Here is a 22,364-nt window from a genome sequence, read left to right on the forward strand (position 1 = left end):
CATGAGGACCTGCATATTGGGGGGCAGCAATAGGATAGAATGCAAGGGGCAAATATAACAGACATTATGAAGGAGGAACTTACTAGCGTGCGTTGGCTGGTTTTGAAGGAACAGAAAGAATGAGGAGTCCAAGATGCCTTCCCACTTCTGAGTAACTGTGTAACTGAGCCTGAGTAACTGTGGAAATAATGATGCCTCTTACCATGGAAGGGGCAGCCCAAAGAGAGTCAGTGTGTAAAACAGCAGTTCCATCACAGGCATGTTCCATTTGAGGGGGCAGTGGACATCCTGGTAGAGATTCTTACAGATACATAGCTGGAGATGATGATTTCCAGGAGGAACTGAAATAGTTAAAGTCTTAAAGATCATGAACGTGAGCAGAGTATAAGCATCTTGGGCTGAGTTGTCAGGCATATTTAGCCATATTGAAGACAATTTCAGTAAAAATGACTGAGAATGAAGACAGGACTACATACACCAGAGAACACAGGAAAGGGAGGGTTTCAAAAAGCAAGAAGTGGTCAGTAATTTCAAGTGGTAAAGAACTTGTAAGAAGAATGAAGATGCAGCACTGTAGAGCATTAGAGAATCAACCAGAACTGAATAAAGGATCAGAAATGAGGGAAGGAAGGGGCGCCTGGGTGGTTCAGTTGGTTGAGCTTTCAACTTCAGCTCAGGTCATGATCTCACAGTTTGTGGGTTCGAGCCCCATGTCGGGCTCTGTGCTGACAGCCTGGAGCCTGCTTCTGATTCTGTGTCTCCCTCTCTCTCTGGCCCTGCCCCGTTCATGCTCTGTCTCTCTCTGTCTGAAAAATAAATAAACATTTAAAAAAAATTTTTTTTGAAGAAATGAGGGAAGGAAGGAGGAAGGAAGGAAGAGAGAAAGGAAGAGTGGGTCCCACTAAATTTTCTGTATCTGTCTGAATCTAATAAATTCCTGAGCATTTCCCAAACAGTCAAAAGATTTTCAAAGGTAAAGTGCTACATTAAAGGAACTTACAATAAAAGCGACTAAATTTAATCAGGCATCAACATAATCCCCGTTGTAGTGCCTAGCCCAAATTCCTACCAGGTGAATAAACCTATACAACGAGTTCTGTTATGTTTGAAATGGTGAGATATTTTGGTCTAGAATAATAATAAAACCTCACAAATACCACTGGGGGAGAAAAATATCCCATTCTAGACTGAAAAAGAAGAGAATCTCTGATAATAGCAGAGTTGATCAACCTAAATATTGATGTTGAAAGAAAATACATATACATTGATATTGACAATCTAAATTATGTTTTCTATCCTACATATACTTCTTATATCTGGCTGGACATTTACTCATTAATTGAGCTAATATTTATTGAGTATCTACTGAGCTAAGAGCTAGGATATAAAGATAAATAAAGCCTAGTCCCTGCTGTTATGAACCTGCACTCTAGTGAGCATCCTACTGAGGGACACTGATAAATAAACATTTAGTTATAATGTGTATGTACGCTATACACTATGATACAGGCTATGCTAGAAGTTATGAGTTATGAGTTATGAGGGTTATAGGAGAAAAAGAAGAACACCTCTACCTGATTGATGGGATCCAGAAAGATTCCTTAAAAGAAGGGTCAACTCATCTGAGATGAAAAGAATGAGTGGGACTTAGACAAAGGTTTGTATCCAGAATATAGAAAATACAACTGCAAATTGATAAGGAAAAACCAAACAACTCAATAGGAAAATGCACAAGGAATTTGGACATGCAATTCACAAACTAGTTAATCCAATGACCATATCAAATAGACGTATGATGCTGTGCTCAACCTTATCAGTAACCAGGAAAATGCATGTTAAAACCACAGTGAGGTGCGCCTGGGTGGCTCAGTAGGTTAGGCGTCTGACTTCAGCTCAGGTCATGATCTCACAGTTGGTGGGTTCAAGCCCCGCATTGGGCTCTGTGTGTCTGATAGCTCAGAACCTGGATCCTGCTTCGGATTTTGTGTCTCCCTCTCTCTCTGCCCCTCCCCCGCTTGTGCTCTGTTTCTCCAAAAATAAACAAGCAAACAAAAACCACACTGAGACGCTACTTCAAAACATCCAAAATGGCGTAAATTTTAAAAGACTGCTAATATCATGTTTTAGTAAATTGGTACAACCGTTTGGAAAAACAAATGCTTTGGCATTATCTAGTTAGCTAAATATATACCTAATATAAATGTGTGCACATGTGTACCATGAGGCTCATATAACAATGTTCATAAAAGTGTTATTTATATATTTTTTTAAGTTTTTATTTAAATTCTAGTTAGTTAAGATATAGTGTAATGCTGGTTTCAGGAATCGAATTTAGTGATTCATCACTTACATATAACACCTAGAGCTAATCATAACAAGTGCCCTTTTTCTCTCTCTCTCAAAAATAAGTAAACATTAAAAAAAATTTTTTTTAAAGGGGGGCGCCTGGGTGGCTCAGTGGGTTAAGCGTCCAACATCAACTCAGGTCATGATCTCACGGTTTGTGAGTTCGATCCCCACATTGGGCTCTGTGCTGACAGCTCAGAGCCTGGAGCCTGCTTTGGATTCTGTATCTCCCTCTCTCTCTGCTCCTACCTCTCTCTCTCTCTCTCTCTCTCTCTCTCTCTCTCTCTCTCAAAAATAAATAAACATTAAAAAAAATTTTAATTAAAAAAAGTGCCCTTTTTAATACCCATCACTTATTTGACCCATCCCCCACCCACCTCCCCTCTGGTAGCCATCAGTTTATTCTCTATAGTTAAGAGTCCCTTTTTTTGCCCTCCTCTTTTCTCCCCCATATGTTCATCTGTTTTTTTTTTTCCTAAAGTTCCACATAGGAGTGAAATTATATGGTATTTGTCTTTCTCTGACTAACTTATTTCATTTAGCATAATGCACTCTAGCTCCATCCAGGTCAATGCAAATGGCAGGGTTTCATTTTTTATAGTTGAGTAATATTCCATACACACAACATCTTTTTTACCCGTTCATCAATTGATGGGCATTTGAGCTCTTTCCATAATTTGGCTATTGTTGATAATGCTGCTATAAACATCGGGGTGCATGTGCCCCCTCAAATCAGTATTTTATATCCTTCAAGTAAGTATCTAGTAGTTCAATTGCTGGATCAAAGGGTTGTTCTATTTTTAACTTTTTGAGGAACCTCCATGTTTGCATTCCCACCAACAGTATAAGAGGGCTCCCCTTTCTCCACATTCTCACCAACATCTGTCATTTCCTGTGTTGTTAATTTTGGCCATTCTGACAGGTGTGAGGTGGTATCTCATCATGTTTGATTTGTACTTCCCTGATGATGAGTGATGTTGAGCATCTTTTCATGTGTCTGTTAGCCATCTGGATGTCTTCTTTGGAAAAATGTTCATGTCTTCTGCTTATTTCTTAACTGGATTATTTATTTTTTGGTTGTTGAGTTTGATAAGTTCTTTATAGATCTTAATAACCCAAAAGTATAAACAACACAGAAATCCAAGAACAAGAGACTAGAAAAATAAATTGTGGTACACTTGCACAATGGAACACTATACTGCAAAAGTCAGCAAACTTTTTCTGTAAGGGACCAGATAGTAAATATTTTAGGCTTTACAAGCCGTGTGGTCTCCATCACAATTACTCCGCTCTGCCATTGTAGTACCAACTTACCATTCATTATAAAATAGGCCATAGGCAGTACTTTGCCAACCTCAACTATACTTCGATGAAAATGAATGAACTACAACTACACAAGCTACACAAGGTGAATCTCACAGGCATAATGTTGAATGAAAGAAGGCAGACACAGGGGGTGCCTGGTTGGCTCAGTCAGTAGAGCATATGACTCTTGATCCTGGGGTTGTGAGTTTGAGCCCCATATTGGGTGTAGAGATTACTTTAAAGAAAATAAAAATAAAAACTAAAAAAGAAGACAGACACAAAAGTATATGCCTTATGATTCCATTTATATAAAACTTGAAAAACTAGCAAAATTGAACTATAGTGTTTAAGGCTGCATTCTTGGATAGTAAACTAAAAGAAGAGAAAGGAAATGATGACCATAAAACTCAAGGTAGTACAGAGGGGAGAGGGAGACTGTGATTGGAAAAGGCAAAATGGGAGACTTCTGGAATGCCCACCATTTTCTGATTTTTGAACGAATGATGGTTACCCAAGTGTTGATAGTGTTATGTTTTGTTTTGTTTTGTTTGTATGTGATAGTTCAACCCCTACCCCCAAATTTTTAAAAGATGAAAAAAAAAGACTAGGGGGCGCCTGGGTGGCTCAGTCAGTTGGACGTCAGACTCAGAATTCTGCTTAGGTTGATCTCACAGTTCATGGGATCAAGCCCCACATCAGGCTCTGTGCTGACATTGTGGAACCTGCTTGAGTTCATGATTGGGCTTCTTTTAAAAAAGAAAACTAAGTAGAAAGTGTGGGTAAGGCAAACAAGGCTGAAAGACAAGACATACAGACTTGGAAATGAGAGAAAATTACATGGTCTGTCTGAGGCCCACTAATAAAACAGCACGGATAGAGAGTAGCACATGACGCAGGCAGCAATGAAATTAAGGCTGCAGGAGTGTGAAATGGTCATAATTTGATCTTTCATATATCTGCCTATAATAATGAACCATGTAGTTCAGTAGAATTTTGCCATATTTAAAAGTACAGTTATATTACCTCAACTAAGAGTGACTACCAAAATGGAATCTTTCATTGAAAACATAAAAGCTTACATAATTTGGATATTGTTCATCTAGCAGTTCATATTTCTAAATAATTTTAAGCATGTTGATAATTAAACCAAATATCCCTTTAATATCCATACATTAAATTGCTTAACAATTTATTATAGTTCAAAAACTGTAGCCTAGCTCATATCTGAATTTTCACAAATTCTATATTAACATGATCCAAATCAATGAAGTTTTACTTTCCTATAGGCACCAGAGTGTATGGCTGTGGAGTCATTCTGTCTGGTTTGATCACAGCCTACCCACTTACTAGCAGTTTGGGCAAGTTACCAAATTTCTCTCTTCCTGAGTTTCCTCATCTGAGAATAATGATAATATCTACCTTATGAAGTTTTTGTAAGGGTTAATCAAGATTAGGCATGTAAAGCATTTCACATAAGTGCCTGGCACAAAATATGCACTTGGTATATGTTACTTATTAATTTTTACTATAATTGCTAGATATCTATGGAGATTGACAGTCTTATTGCCTTTTGAAAATATGATAAAATTACTGCCAGTGTTTGTACATTGTATGTTTATCTGAGGAAACAATGTTTCATAAATATTTCAAAAACACATACCAATCTTCAGAAGTAAATTGGTGGAAAGAACATACACGTCTTGGACAGTTTTCATAGAGTTACATCATCAGAGCAAAGCTTTCGACATTGAGCAATTTCATAGCTTTATACTGGATGGTGAATTTTTCTATTTTTAAAATTTGATCTTTGTCTATGAAGCTTTTAAGCAAATGAGTGTAAAAAAGTCTATTAATGGGGCACCTGGGTGGCTCAGTCAGTTAAAAGTCCAACTTTGTCTCAGGTCATGATCTCACGGTTTCTAAGTTCGAGCCCTGCATCAGGCTCTGTGTTGACAGCTCAGAGCCTGGAACCTGCTTCGGATTCTGTCTCCCTCTCTCTCTGCCCCTCCCCCACTCGTGCTCTGTCTCCCTCCCTCTCTCAAAAATAAATAAACATTAAAAGAATTATTTTTTAAAAAGTCTATTAACATTTTATTTTTTAAAACTATACGTGATAGAATGTTGCTTGACCTTCAATGTGTTTCAGTTTTAGTTATAAAAATCCACTTTGCATTGGTATATAGTTTTCAAAGCAATTACAAACACTTTCATCAGTTATTCACAATAGTCTTGTAAAGCATAATAAAGCATTTAAAAATTATGTAGCATCAATTTAACAGTAATCAACCACACCCAATAATGCTATGAACAGTACCATTTGCTCCTTCTCCCAAAGAGCTGAAAAAGAATTGATGGTGGCCTGGGAGCTAGGAAGAACAAGACGGATGGCTTGCAGCTGCTGCTAACCACCTGTGCTATTCAAATTCTAGCCAAAACTACCACCACCTCCCCCTGAATTTCCTGGTTTAAAAAGTAATAGAGCCACGGGACATCTGGCTGGCTCAGTCAGTAGAGCATGCGACTCCTCATCTTGGGGTTGTGAGTTCGAGCCCCGTGTTAGGTATAGAGGTTCCTTAAAAATAAGATTTTTTTTTTCGGGGCGCCTGGGTGGCGCAGTCGGTTAAGCGTCCGACTTCAGCCAGGTCACGACCTCGCGGTCCGTGAGTTTGAGCCCCGCGTCAGGCTCTGGGCTGATGGCTCGGAGCCTGGAGCCTGTTTCCGATTCTGTGTCTCCCTCTCTCTGCACCTCCCCTGTTCATGCTCTGTCTCTCTCTGTCCCAAAAATAAATAAAAAACGTTGAAAAAAAAATTTAAAAAAAAAAAATAATAAGATATTTTTTTAAAAAAAGTAATTGAACCTCTGATATTACTGCCCCAGTATAAAGACATCAAATCAAAGTCTTGGCCTCAAACATCAAACCTGTTGCGGAAATTTGATTACTCACTCTGGTGAGTACTGATGAAAATTCCTCACTCTGTGTGCCTAGCTCTCCCCTTCCTCACATGTCTCGACTGAATCAGGCTTCTAGTCTCCTTTCAGCACAGCTTAAAACATTAGTAAGAATTGAGGGAATTACATGAAGGGAAGTTCTCAAAAAAATTCCCAGATTTATTTTTCCTCTTTTTGCTCCTGGGTATGATGCTGGCATGTTTAAAGTACGTCTCTATGTCAGATGAGAACAGTTTGTTAAAAAGAGTGAACTCCAGCCTTTCTATCACCATTCTTCTCTTCTTCCCACTAATGAGGAAGAATCAGATCGTTCTTCTGTGTCCTAGGATGCTGAACACTGTCTAACATGATCTAGGTGGCCTGGCCTGGACCTGAGCAGGCTCCAGTCTGCAGTCCCTGGGGTGACCCAGAGCAGAAGTTGCAAGCCAAGGAGACGTGGGCCATATTCAGCCTTCAGACAGGTTTCACTTGGTGTGTACAGTGTTAAAATATGAATTAACTGTTGTTGTTTTTTTTTTAAATTGGCAAATATTACATAAGAATCTGGATTTGAGGGTCTTCTTAAAAATTAGAAGATCCAATAACAGCCAGGCTCGCCTGCCCATATGGCACCCCTCAGCCAGGGCTACTGCTGTCTTTGGATGAAGTTCTGAGTTTTTTCCAGGTCCCACAGCCTCCTCCAGAACAGCTCCTCTCTTTGTTTTATCAGCCTAGAGCCTTCAGGCATTTGAGTCCAAAACTCAGTGTAATAGGTCAGTGAGTTAGGAACCCCTGATATGGAGTGTGAGCTAGGGATGCCTAATCCACAGGGTGAGTTACGGACATGAGATCTAGAGCATGTGTTAGGGCCTCTGATCCAGTGATTGAGTTAGGGACCTCTAGAATTCTACAGGATGGGAGCAGGCCATGTGCTTGGAATAAACCCAAATCTCTAAAACAATCTTTCAGGAGCTTTTAAAAACCAACAATGATGTATCTCTGAAGGCAACTTCATTTGAAGCTCTCTTTTCTGACTGGATCACCAATAGGCACACCTATGAGGGTTTACTTTGTGCTAGGCACTGGGCTCCTGTTTTACAGTTACTATTGAGGAACTCTATGGAGTTACTACTATTATTTATCCTTGTCTCAGAAAGACAAAGTAACTTGTTTCAGATCTAGTAAATGGTATAACCTTGACTTGAACCCAGGTGATTTGCTTCCAAAGCCTAATGCTCTTAGTAAGGATACTGCATTTCCTCTCTTTGCAAAGGAGAGGAGTTTATTTAACAAAGCAACCAACAGTTATATAGCACATACTGCATGCCAGATACTTTCTAGGAACAAACATTAACTTATTTCATCCTTCTGACAATCCTATAGGGTGGATCCTATTATTACTCTCACTTTGCAGATAAGGAAACTAAGGAACATGGGTGCAAAGTACCTAGTAAATGGCAGACCTGGGATTTGCACCCAGATTCTAGAGTCTGTTTTCTAAACTGATGTTCCATGAGCACCCTGAAGCTCTGTTAATTAAATATGTTAATGTTACACCTAATTTTTCATTTGTTGATCCTTTAATAAATATTTTTAAGCACTTACCATAATTGTTATGTCTCTAATGAGTGCTATTTATCAAAAGACACAGACCTTCAGATAGAAGAATATACACACTTGAGACAGTTGAATAATTAATGTAAGGCACTGAGCCCAAAACAAACATGATCTTCACATAAACTTATGTTAAAATATATTTATACAATTTTTTCTCCCTCCCTAACTTTTCTAGATTTCTCAGTTTGTTATTCCTCCCAAAACTACTGTGTGTGTGTGTGTGTGTGTGTGTGTGTGTGTGTGTTTAATGCATTAACATTTCTTTTGCTTTGAGATGCAAGACCTTACTTTAGTGAGAGTGCAAGAGGGTGTGGAGTTGACCTGGAAACCCGGATTTATTCCATTGACATCACCAGAGAATGAGGTGTTCCTTAGAAATACATTCTCCGGGCGCCTGGGTGGCACAGTCGGTTAAGCGTCCGACTTCAGCCAGGTCACGATCTCGCGGTCCGTGAGTTCGAGCCCCGCGTCGGGCTCTGGGCTGATGGCTCAGAGCCTGGAGCCTGTTTCCGATTCTGTGTCTCCCTCTCTCTCTGCCCCTCCCCCGTTCATGCTCTGTCTCTCTGTCCCAAAAATAAATTTTAAAAAACGTTGAAAAAAAAAAAAAGAAATACATTCTCCACCTGAACAGGAACCCCCTTAAGCACCAATGTTAGTCTGTCATAGCTATCTTCTTGGCGATTGTTTTTAATATGTTACATAACTCTGCCTTTGAAAACCATGTTCTGAAACAAGAGAATGGAGGGAATGAGTTCATTATAATAATCAATTTGGGACAGTGAAGTGTAGAAAGCCTGTTAAGAGACCCCAGACTGTATGTAAAGTTTTAATAGTTCTTTTATCTAGTTTTGTAATTCATTTTATTCCCTCTGATGTCCTCTGTCTCCTTGCTACTATTGTTATGTCCTTGCTCCTTCTTAGTGGGTCTCCAAGCCTCTACAAAATCACTTGGCACTGGATATGAGATGCTTTCAAGTTGTGCATACAGGCACAGAATTAAATAACATTGAGTCTCAGAACGTTGTGCTCTTTTCAATTCTTTTTAAGCCTTCCAATCAGCTTGGAGTTAATATATCTTTAACACATCTCTAATGGCTAATTTTACTTTTCAACAAAGAGAGAATAGAGCTGTGGCTCAGAATCTTTGGTAGATAACAGTATCAAGCTAGAATATAATGTGTTTTTGCTGTATTTATTTGTATGACAACTTTCTGCTCATGGTAAGTAATTCTGCTTTTACAGTCCTATGAGAAATATAAATTCCTTTTGAAATTAGTTTAAGTTTAAATATTTTTTAATGTTTATTTATTTTTGAGAGAGGGGGAAGGCAGGGGAGGGGCAGATATAGAGGGGGACAGAGGATCCAAAGCAGGCTCTGCACTGACAGCAGCGAGCCTGATGTGGGACTCAAACTCGCAAACTGTGAGATCAAGACCTGAGCCGAAGTCGGATTCTCAACTGACAGAGCCACCCATGAAACCCCTGAAATAAGTTTAAGATTAAAATGAAAATTTAAAGAGGAACTGTAATGATATGGAAGTACAGATGGTACTCAGATAAGACAAAAACTGAAAGTGTGCTCAATGACTTAAGTTTGGGATATGCTACCCCAGTCCAACACACACATGGTAGTGAGGGGAGCTGAAGGGAGCTCCATGCCTCTCATGAAGAAGTGGATGCTTTGTGAGAACTTTTTTGGTAAGCTGAGGGTTTATTTGAGTACTAGGTTTTTGAGGCTGCTGGCAGTCTGCTTTCCAGTTACATGGAGCAAAAGTCTCTTACCTCTAATTTTTTGCCATATGTCTTTACCATACATAGATTTAAACAACTGAGCATGTCAGAGTCCTATTTTTCTTCCCTGCCACCTGCAGTTTGGGTGAATACTCCTCTGTGTACCTGTCTCCTCCACTGTTCAGTCAGTGTCAAACCTGCCAGCTTCTTTGTGCGATAGCCCTTGACATATATCCAGATGGTATCCTATCCCTCACTTATTTAGCACATAGTTGAAGAACACCTGTAAGGGTCTTCAGACCCCTTGCTATCCTGAGCACTTTTTTTGAACATAATCCAGCTTCAAACTGTCTGTCTCTAATTTGGCCCTTAAACTGAACACAATCCAATTATTAATTCAACAAATATTAACTAACTATTGATGTGGTAGGTGCTGTTCTAGGTATAAAGAAATAGAGGTGAACAAAATGTGAATATCCCCACCTTCATGAAGCTTTCATTTTGGTGAGGGAGGCAGATATTAAATAAGATAATTAGGTGAATATACTAGTATATTCTGATTATTATTTAGGTGGTGATAAATATGAAAGGGAAGGAAAATAAACAGGAAGTATACCAATGGTGGTCTGCTCAGCACAGAATTCAGTGAGCCAGTTTGGAAACCGTTTTCTTTCAGATGACTATGATCACATTAGGTTAACTGCTAACTTATAATTAATTTGTGGGCAGCTAAAGTCTCTAGGGTTTCCTCCTTCCCCCACCAAATGAACATGTGTTAAATCAGATTTCTCTCATTCTGTGTTTTGAACTATGAAAAGAACTAAGAATTTATCCCTGTTCAAATTTGGGTGGGTGGGGGGTGGGAACATATATACTACCAAACAAAGAGTTCTTCAAATCCTCATTCTCTTTTTTTTATGTTTATTTTTTAATTTATTTTATTTTTTATTTGAGAAAGAGTGAGTGTACAAGTGGGAGAGGAGGGCAGAGGGAGAGAGAGAAAGAATCTCAAGCAGGCTCCACACTCAGTGCATAGCCCAACGCGGGCTTAATCCCATGACCCTGGGATCATGACCTAAGCCAAAATCAAGAGTCAGGCTCTCAACTGACTGAACCACCCAGGTGCCCCAAATCCTCATTCTCTTAGCCAATGTATTTGCAACCACTTCTTTGCTATATAATTATCATTCTTCATTGACTCCAAAACATTGTTGATTGTAAAACACACCATTACTGTATGTACTGCTAAGAGAGAAAAAAATCACAAATTAAACTATGACTTACTACTTTCTCAGGATTTTAATTCTTACCAATGGTAAAAGCTCTTTGAGACATTTTTAAACGTCAATTATTGGGGTGCCTGGGTGGCTTTGTCGGTTAAGCGTCCGACTTCGGCTCAGGTCGTGATCTCACGGTCCGTGAGTTCGAGCCCCGCGTCGGGCTCTGTGCTGACAGCTCAGAGCCTGGAGCCTGCTTCGGATTCTGTGTCTTCCTCTCTCTCTGCCCCTCCCCTGTTCATGCTCTCTCTCTGTCTCAAAAATAAATAAACGTTAAAAAAAAATGTAAAATAAAATAAAATAAACGTCAATTATTCCTTCTATCTCTCCTCCATACATAAAAAAGGAACACTAAGTGCAATAAAAATATTCCTAAAACTTCTTTACACTCAGGCCTCAATTCTTCTAAATCACTTTCAGATTCAGACCCCTTGTGTCCCCTTTTTTCCACAGAACTTTTTCCTCTGGGATGTCAGGAGTATTGGAAATGCCACATTTCTTAAAAGAGTCCTGGGCTTTTCTCTGAAGTACCTGACACCCATTCTGAGATTGGGGCTCTCTTGATATTGCCAGAGGTTAACAATGGCAAGTTTTCAGGCAACAACCAGGAAACCAGAACTCACAGTTATAATTCAAGTGATCCTTGAATGGTTTGTTGACTGAAACCTCAAGCACTCTCTCTAGTCATGCCATATGGAAAAACAACCAACTTCACACAGCTTGTGATACCCACTATAATTACACCTGGCCAGTGGGAGTGGTTAAAATGCCAGGAGAAATTTCCAAGCCAACACACATCCCTCATTCTTATATTGAATTGTATAATTTACAAAGACACGCTTTCATAAGATGAAATGCTCATCTCCACTCATATATTATTTTAAGTTATAAACTACAATCTACATTCTTTTGTGTTTCACTTTTGTCAGGTAAATAGTATTTTTTCAATAAACTTTAAAATTTCTTATACTTCCATGATTTTTATGTATTCATTTTATAACTTACCTTACCTAAAATAATCATGTAAAGCCAATGTGAAAGTATCAAAGTTTTTCATTTTTCTGGCATCATTTTGAGAAAGAAGGCATAGCATACCTTTTTAAACCAATAATCTAGGGGCGCCTGGGTGGCTCAGTCAGTTAAGTGTCCGACTTCAGCTCAGGTTATGATCTCGCGGTTCGTGAGTTCAAGCCCCGTGTCAGGCTCTGTGCTGATGGCTCAGAGCCTGGAGCCTGTTTCAGATTCTGTGTCTCCCTCTCTCTCTGACCCTCCCCCATTCATGCTCTGTCTCTCTCTGTCTCAAAAATAAATAAATGTTAAAAAAAAAATTTAAACCAATAATCTAGTGCTATTGTACTTTTCAAAAAAAAAGTCTTTAAAGATTAGCCTAAGCTATCAAATTCCTAGAAGAAAACATAGGGTAGAACTTTCATGACATTGAATTTGGCAAAGATTTTTTGGATATGACACAAAAAGCAAAGGCAACAAAAGCAAAAATAGGTAATGTGACTACATCAAACCTAAAAACTTCTGTGTATCAAAGGACACAATCAACAGAGTGAAAAGTCAACCTATGAAATGGAAGTAAATATTATATCCAGAATATATAAAGAACTCTTATTGAGAACAAAAATAACCCAATTTAAAAATGGGCAAAGGACTTGAAAAGGCATTTCTCCAAAAATGATACACAAATGGCCAATGAGCATATGATGTTCAACATCACTAATAGGGAAATACAAATCAAAACCACAATGAAATATCATACCCATTAGGATGGCTACTATTTAAAAAAAAAAGAATAGAAAACAAGTGTTGGCAAGAATGTAGAGAAATTAGAAAACTTGTACACTGTTGATGGGGATGTAAAATGGTGCATCCACTATAGAAACCAATATGGCCGTTCCTCAAATACTTAAAAATAGAATTACCAGGGACACCTGGGTGGCTCAATCCATTAAGCATCTGGCTCTTGATTTTGACTCAGGTCATGATGTCATAGTTCGTGTGATAGAGACCTACGTCAGGCTCTGTGCTGACAGCACAGAGCCCACTTGGAATTCTCTCTCTTCCCCTCTCTCTACCCCTCCCTGTTCACATGTGCTCTCTCTCTCAAAATGAATAAACATTTTTAAAAAATAGAATTACCGTATAATTCAGCAATCACACTTCTGGGTATACATCCAAAAGCATTGAAAGCAGTATCTCATACAGATATTAGCATGTCCACATTCATAGCAGTACTATTCACAATAGCCAAGAAGTGGAACCAACTCAAATATCCATTGATGGATGAATGGATAAACAAAATATGGTATATATATACAATGGAATCTTATTCAGTCTTAAAAAGGAAATCCTGTCATATGCTACAACATGGATGAACCATGAGGATATTGTATTAAGTGAAATAAGCCAGTCACAAAAAGACAAAAAAATAGAGTTGACCCAACAAGAAGGATTTGAACTGCACAGGTTCACTTACACACAGATTTTTTTAGATAAATACAGTATAGTACTGTAAATTTATTTCTCTTCCTTATGATTTTCTTCATAACATTTTCTTTTTCCTAGCTTACTTTATTATAAGAATACAGTATATAATATATATATATGTGTGTGTGTGTGTGTGTGTGTATATATATATATATATATATATATATGCGTTAATTGACTATGTTATTGGTGAGGCTTCCAGTTGACGGTAGGCTATTAGTAATTAAGTTTTTAGGGAGTCAAAAGTTATACGTAGATTTTTGACCATGGGAGTTGGTGCCGCAACCCCCATGTTGCTCAAGGGTCAACCGTAATGTATGATTTTACTTGTATAAAGCAACTAAAGTAGTCAGCCTCTTCCCAATCCTCAGTTCTTGACTTCTGGGGTTTCCTTCCAAGCAATGGTATGAGAGTAGACTTAGGTAAGACAACATTGGACCAAACAGTGACTCCAACCAAGTCAGCAAGGGAAGCAAGCCCAGCGGGATCCTGAAGCTCTCCAAGCCTACAATCTCATTCTTTGTATGTGATAAGGTCTCCCAAATTTCTCTCCAGATTTCACTCCAAGGTGGAGCTAATTACATCCAGTGTGGTTCCACTTCTCATTACTTTTTACCTCATTTTCTTTGTCATTTTCTCATTGCAATATGATTAATTTAAGGAACCTAAAATGGGGCCCGAAGCTAGAACATTCAGAAGTGAATATGACATTTAACTCTACCTGGTTGGATTCTCACTAGGTTCTTGACCACCTTCACTTTTATAATCAAAAGAGTAACAGTTTTGCAACACTTTTTGTGTGTTCTTTCCCTGTTGTGTCTCTCTCCAACAAGTCCTAGATAATGTGTACATTTGTTCCTGAATTTACCAGCTAACCTTGATGGCTTTCCCTCCTTTATGCAATAATTTTACTTCATAGTTTCCCTAATGAACAGTATTTCCAACTTAACATAATAATAACCTAAGGAAAATGCTAGGCATAGAAAGAAAAATAAGGTAGGTTCGTTGCCATTAAGGAATTCTTAGTCTAATAGCAGACACAAACATATAAACAAGCAACTATAATAAAGTCTGAAAAGGAACTAGTAGAATGCACACACAGAGGAAGAAGTGATTAACCAGCCTCAGGGAGCAGGAAAGGAAGTGAAGGCCTGGTGGCATGAAATAGCATGTGAGGTTCAGGAACTGCAGTAGTACAGGCCTGCCAAAGCAAGACCTACAAGAAAACAGATGACAACAGTGAAGGCTGAATAAGTAGAAAGAGGCCAGACTATGAAGATTCTTCAGTATCATGCTAAGTAAGGCATTTCCACTTCCTATAATAAACAGCAAGATCCATTAAAAAGGCCTCATTTTGAAAAAATTTTGTGGAATTAGTATATAATCCTAAAAATAGGTTTGGGTTATGTATGTATCATTCCTTAGTCTTAACAGTTTATTGTGTTTTACAGTTTTTCAGTTTCTTTGTTTGGGAATAGGATTGGTAGTTAAAATACTGAAAAAGTAAAACCAAATGAAAAATGGAGTGATTGCCACACAACCACGCAGCACAGGGCCATTGGACGATGAAACCCAGCTGTTTCCTTCCAAGTCCAGGATCATTCTCTTTGGTATTTCTCCCTATACATAATGATGAAGAAAATACATTGTAAATAAATTAGTGTAAATCCAAAAGAGAAAGAGACTTTGAGGAAATGGATTTGTCTTAATTTATATAACTTTTCTATTGAGGGTTTTGTTTTCTTTTGAGACATTGGCATGAATACCCAGTGTTGGATTTTTGTTCCATCATGTGGATACTAATGTAAGAGGAGGCGGGGATTTCCTCTGACCCTTCTTCCTTGTCTGCTTCTTAACCTCCTTCCTGTGTTCAGGCAATTAGCCACAGTTCTTTGCTGGACACCATGGACCAGACTGACAGATGGCCAACAGCCAGCACTGCTCACGCCTGGAATTAAGTTCATATGTTTTGTTACTCAAGAGATAATCAAATTGCAGGTCTATTTCTAGATATTAATTCTTGACTGCTCTCCAGAAAATGAGAAATATTGTTACAGAAAATAAAGTTGTTTTTTAAATTAACTCTGCTTGAACATTAAGAACATTTTCCCAAATAACACACCCTTTTCCTTTTACTAAAAACTGTACACATTGTACTACTCTATAGTTTTTACAGATTTGCCCTGCTTCAAAGGGCTAGTTCAATTACATATCACTATTGCATTTAAAATTCCTCTACATTTAGAAATTTTACTTATTAAAAAGAACTTCTGGATACCTTTCCTTTTTTAATTCCTCCACTCAAGCATTTATATAAGTGCCGTAAGAAATCATGTTTAGTTTCCCAAAGAAACTTAAAACATGATGCTTTTGAAGTGTAATTGGAAATAAGAAAGCACTTGACAATTTTTGCTTAACAAATATCATTACACCCACTTTTAATTTTTAAATTTGTATGAATTTTATTTTTAACAACGATGCATCTCAGCATGTTCAGAATTATAAAAACAGTTGGCTCTCCAACTTAATATTGTTTCTCATATGTATGTCTTCCATATCTATTAATGGAATACCATTACTCAAAATGAAATTCTAAAAAATAAAGCTGCCTTAATTGAAAAAGTAAATATAAGGCATTTCTTACCTTATCAATAAGACATATTGGTAATATTACATATTTACCAGCTTATAAGGTTACTTTTGCTTTTTTCTGAAATTAATTTAGAAAACATATAATACATGTTAGTGTAACTTTGAGATTAAGTCACATGGATATGCTTTCCATTCATTAATTATTGTCACACATAAATAGAAGTAACATATAATTCAATTTTATAAATGTGCGATTTCTCATTGCATTTGATATTTCAGCCTCGCCAAACCCAGAAGTCATCAAGATAAATTCAATTCCGGATATAGTAACAAAAGTTGAAGACTACTATCTTAAAGGATATATTGTTGGGGCTATTCATCCTGTTATACAACCTGTGGGGCAGCGAAAACACCTACCTGCAAGTTACCTGTACAGGGTAGTGCTATTGCGCTTGAAGTTAAGGTAAGCCTAGTGCTCAAGGAAACAGACTAAGAAGCTGTCGAGACAGTTTTCTTTGGTTAAAAGAAAAGAAAGTTTGAACGTAATGATGGGGAATAAAGGATATTTAGGGGGGTTGGTTGAGAGCACATTTTCTAGTGGTTAAACCTGGAATGAAAGAAGGAAACTTACACCTCTCTCCTTTTTAAAACTCTTCCTTGATTTTAGCCCCTTGCAGACAAATGGGTCCTAGATGAGGATGTCGGTGAACAAAGGAAAAGGAAGATAGATTCAAGAAGCACCTAGAAGCTTCAGCAGATGAGGGAGTAGTTGTCAGCTACAGGTCCTGTCACTGGGCTAAAAGAGATGACTGGACCAATGAAGTCCACTTTCACTGAGTGTTTTTTTTAACTGTCCTATACTATCTTAATAATAGTGGCAACAGAAACTAGCTCTACCTTCTAAGCAGTTTACAGCAGAAAGGCCTACATGCCGAGTTCTCACAAATTGATAGACTTCAGCCTTTTCAAAAAAAAAAAGGGGGAGTGTAAAGACCATCCATTTTAGTTCATTTTTTTCACTTTTTTTGGTAGCTGCTTTCCCAAATAATACTGCAACCATTTTTGCCAGCCTAGCTTGTAAGTTTGATAGTTTTCAAAATACAATTGCCCTTTCCAGTGAGGAGCGAAAATAACCAAATCAATGTCTTTGATTAACACATTAAGTTTTTTCACCCAACTCTTTAACTATATCAATCCATCCCAAATACCAGGGTAAAAACCGTTTTCTCTTTTTAGTGATGGCCTAACAATTGATTGCTTTAACTAAGAAAGGGCTAAGCAAAGAAAGGTGCTTTTAAGGGACACTGCCTGCTACTTATCAGTATAAGCCTATTTATACATGTCTGAGAGGGTTTGTACAGGCGTCAGCTTTCACCATGAGATCGAATTTGATCAGATACTCCAAGCATTATTAAATAAACATGTCATTTTATCACACAGTAGCAACACTTCTAATTATAAATCTTATAAACCATGTATAAATTATTTTGTCTTTTTTAACATTATTTCAAATGGACTTAGTAGTGCTCTGACAAGGCTAAGAATAAGCAAGGGGTAATGATCAGAAAAGAAAAAAAAGGAAGAAGACAGGAAAATATTTATTTGCATTTAAAGAGGACCTTGACTAACGTTTTTGTACAATAACCAAGTGTAACAGTGATCTAAAATCATTTCTTACAATTTTATTAAAACCGCTGATGAATTTTTTCTTCCATATCAAATCAGAAATTATATTAATAGAGGTTTATATTAAGAAAATTCAACCTGTTTTTCTGGTATTTTTACCTAAGAAGACCACCATTATTAAGTTTGAAATAACAACAACAAAAAGATTGCCTTGACCTTATTTGTGAGTTACTCTCTCAATTTTACATGAGCATATTAGCTGAAAATGATCAATTGACTTCCAACCATGGGTATATTCTCTGTTACAGCCTGAAGCATTCGGCAGCATCCAGTGGACAAAGACGCCCAAGGCTCGTGATTGAGGAATGTCCTCTAACTTATGAGACACAAACAAATGACATAGCAAAAGAGCTGATAGAAAAGGTACTAAATGTATACATTTTTTCATGTGATATTGAGAAATATTTGGTATTTCTTCTTCATCAATCTCCTTTCTTACCTTAAAAAGAACAGGGAAATGGTAAGTGACTTATTCTTCCAGAAGTTAAAACATATTGAAGCACACATACTAAGTTATACAGAGTTAGAAACAGAAATACAGGTCAATGGAAATGCCAGCAATAAATTTACACACCTATAAGAAGTTTGGAAACAAACCCAATGAAATAAAGTGGGAAAACAACCATCCCAGAAAACAACTGCTGGGGAAATGGACAATTTGCTCTGTGTAAAATAGACTCCACACATTTCAAATGAGATAAAGAGGTAAATTTTTTTACCTATAAAAAATACAGAAGAAAACAAAAGAATAGACATACTGAATTATGAATAAGTTGAGGAGTTTGAGAATATAAATATAACTTATATATTAGGAAAATTAAGCTTAAAAAAAGAATCAGTGTGGGGGGGATCTCCAATAAATGTGTCTTAGGGGGGTTTATTTAAAAAATATATAAAATGAATACAAATGCATGAAAGTAATGTCCAGTCTTGAATGGACAGACAGAATCCACAGACAGCAAAATACAAAAGGAAACATAAACTACAGACCTTTGGAAAAAGGTTCAACCTAACTAATAATTTTTAAAATAAAACTGAGATTTAATACCTCACCAATATTAACTGAGAAATTAAATTGAAGGTATTAAATCCAGTGTTGGAAGAGCTTTAAGAAAACATTCATATATCGCAACTGGCATCGTAATAAATTAGTACATTGTAGTAAATTAGGTGTTTCTGGATATCAATCTGGTCAAAAAAATCATAAATACCATTTTATTCTTTAGAATCTATTCCAAGAAATTAATTGAAAAGGGGGAAAGTCATTTTTATACAAAGTAGTTTAATCAACAGTGAATAAAGGGGCCAGATTCTCAATAATTGGAAAATTGAGGAGATAGCAATGGTACATCCATACAATGCAATATTTTATGGGGACTAAACGTAACAACTATATTGACTGTTGAGATAGAAAAGTCTATACAAAATAACTTAATTGAAACTTAAACAAAAAATTGAACACTATATGCATATTGATTAAGACCAAGAAAAATTGTACATTTATAAGTGTTCTAAATTGATGGGATTTTAAGTGAAAGTTTCTCTTAGTTGCATTGACACATTTGTAGGGTTTAGGTTTTATTTAAATGAATATAGCCAAAAACCTAAGGCATTTCCTTTCAAGTAAGAAACTAAGGTTTGCTCACTGTTTCTAGTATTGTTCCCAAGGTTTAAGTGGTCTTGTGTGTCAGAGTGTCTATAATTTGTATATAGCCAGTTAGAGCTGCTAATGATATTTCTCTTTTACGTATAAAGTCACCATTCAATAAGGTTTTGAGGAACAGTCTTTGAGACTAGATTTTAATAAACAAGCTACGCATACTGTTTACTACTACTAATCTGGGAGATTTCAACTTGTTTTTCTGGGAATAAATCCCCTCCAGAAAATTTATTTTGAAACAAAATGTAACTACTAATTTAGTCTTAATAGATCACCATCAGAGCCCTTGTTTTGCATTTGACTTCCTGGACACAGTTAAAGATCTATTTAAACAGGAAAGTACTGTTATTTCAGCAATCAGAGTAATGGATTTATTTCATGAAGAGAAAATCTTCAGGAAACATAGCACATGAACTATTTGAACATTGCCCCATGTATGAACAAGAGCAGTAGATGAATGCCAAATGTTATTTTGGAACAATTGTCTTACATAAAGAGTTTATTGTTGAATAGCTAGATTTTAAGTCATTTTAACTTTAGATCAATATTTGTTTTATGTTTAAAATTAGATTTATAAGTGTTTTTCTCAGGATTTTAAAGTAAAAATAACATTTAAAAATATCAATCTTCCGATTTAAAAACTGGAAAAAAACATTAACACTATATTTGCTACCAAATGTTTCCAGCTAAAACTTTCTAGTAATAGAAAAAGCCTTCTGTACTTTTTCACCCAAATCAACTAATAAGACCTAGAGAAAGAACTGACAATAAATTTACCCATATCCACCTGCAAAAACATCATGCCCCCTTACCACTCCCTCTTCTCTCCCAGGACACCTGATATAAAGGACAATTTGTGGTTATTTTTAAGGCTTCATGCATTGTTACAATCTCAACATGTCCATGTATAGGAGTAAATGATACTGCATCAGCACTATCCTCTGTCTTAGCTCCACACACCTATCACCTCTGTCCTGCCCAGAATTTTCCTCGCTGACTAAGCTGAGTGACCATTGTCCCCTTTGAGTGGGTATTGCTCTCTGGTTTTGCCCCAGTTCTTCCCGGCCCTTTTCATTGCAACCTCCATCATAACTCTTTCTTCTCCTCCCAGGGTAGCATTTAAAACATGTAGTTTAAATGTTTAAAACAGTGGCCAAATTAAAGATGTTGCTATTTCTTCATTTTTACCTATTTAACCAATACTTATAGAGCACCTGTAGGTACAAAACGGCACAATACAAAAATGATTAAGACACAGTCCTTGCCCTCAAAAGAATTGTCAGCTTAACAGAGGAGAAAGACGTGGACACAAAAAGAACAAAGAAATGTAGAAAAAGCAGAGAAAGGGGAAAGTGCTGGGCATGAAAATAACCACTCTTAACGTCTCAAATTATTTCACTGGCATTATGTAATGTTCTTCTGAATCCTATTCTTTAACTTATACGATTGAATCTGATCATGTGCATTTGGCCTGATAGGAGACAATAGCATCAAGATATAAATAGATGGGAAAACTTCCTAAGAGTGAATTGGGCCTATGCATTACATGCACACATTTGTCAAGAATTAGACTTCTAACATTTTTCTTTACCCACATCAAGCAAGCAATTCTGTATGTTTTTGCTTTTAATGTTTTTGCTTTGTTAATTAAGATGTATTTGGTCATGTTATTTTTGAGGATTTCTTGGAATAGCTTTTAATTTTGCCTCAGTGGGAGAGACCATTGTTAACAGGCCTGCAAAAATCATGTTATAGAATTATTAGTTCTTCTCAAATAGTAACCTTTTGAAGAAAAATATGATTCCTGTTTTCATAATTTCTTTTATTTTTATTTTTTAATTTTATTTGAGAGAGAAAAAGAGTACATGAGAGCAGGGAAAGGGGCAGAGGGAAAGAGAGAAACAGAGAGACAAAGAGAAGGAGGGAGAGAGAGAGAGAGAGAGAGAGAGAGAGAGAGAATCTCAAGCAGGCTCCATGCTCAGTGCAGAGCCAACACAGGGCTCAATCTCACAACCCTAGGCTCATGACCTGAGCTGAAATCAAGAGTTAACGCTCAACAGACTGAGCTCCCCAGCATCTGCTTCTTTTCATAATTTCTAAAGTGTATCAGTTCTGTTTGAAGAAGTCACAATAATACTGTGACATAGACTTAGGAGTAGTGCTTTGTTACAGGTTATTAATTTGTTTATGAATGGGTCTTTAGTTAGTGGTCAATTTACTTCTTCTTATGAATTTCCTTAATAAACCTACAGGTTAACTGATAAAGTGATCAATGTAAATGAATTTTACATCTTGCTCTACAATCTCTTTTAGATTAATATAGCTGCTAAGAGAGGAATGAAATTTGTTGGATTCATATCACAACCTTATTCACCACTTAAATTCTGCAACGGAACCAACCATGATGAAGATGTAGAGTCAGCGCTGCCTCTGAGACACACTTCAGATGAAAACTGTAAAAGTTGGAATGAAGGAACATTAAGTGGGCAATCATCTGAGAGTGGAATTGAGGAAGAACTTCATCATGAAAGTGAACAGTGTCAGATGGACCGAGATGGCAGCCCCAGTTATTCTAAATCAAGAAAGGGAGAAGGTAATAGACAAGATGAGTAGAAATAGTATATTAGTTTCAATTTAGTAAAAATAAGTTTCTGAGGGGTTTTTTTGGAAATATGAGACAAAGTAAATTTCTAAAATTACAAAAACCGAATAAACTAATATATTA

The 22,364-nt window shown here is 36.9% G+C and overlaps 1 protein-coding gene across 3 annotated transcripts in view; it reads left to right on the forward strand.

Moving 5' to 3' along the window:
• Positions 1–22,364, forward strand: part of RFTN2 (raftlin family member 2) — a 68,202-nt gene that overhangs the window by 5,444 nt on the left and 40,394 nt on the right. For all 3 annotated transcript variants that reach the window (XM_058710190.1, XM_058710182.1, XM_058710197.1), the window contains 3 exons: positions 16,573–16,756; positions 18,228–18,342; positions 21,953–22,232. In XM_058710190.1, the coding sequence (XP_058566173.1) occupies positions 16,573–16,756; positions 18,228–18,342; positions 21,953–22,232 (579 nt within the window). The remainder of the gene's footprint in view (positions 1–16,572; positions 16,757–18,227; positions 18,343–21,952; positions 22,233–22,364) is intronic.

Source organism: Neofelis nebulosa, chromosome 2, assembly GCF_028018385.1.
Source record: "Neofelis nebulosa isolate mNeoNeb1 chromosome 2, mNeoNeb1.pri, whole genome shotgun sequence".
NCBI lineage: Eukaryota > Metazoa > Chordata > Mammalia > Carnivora > Felidae > Neofelis > Neofelis nebulosa.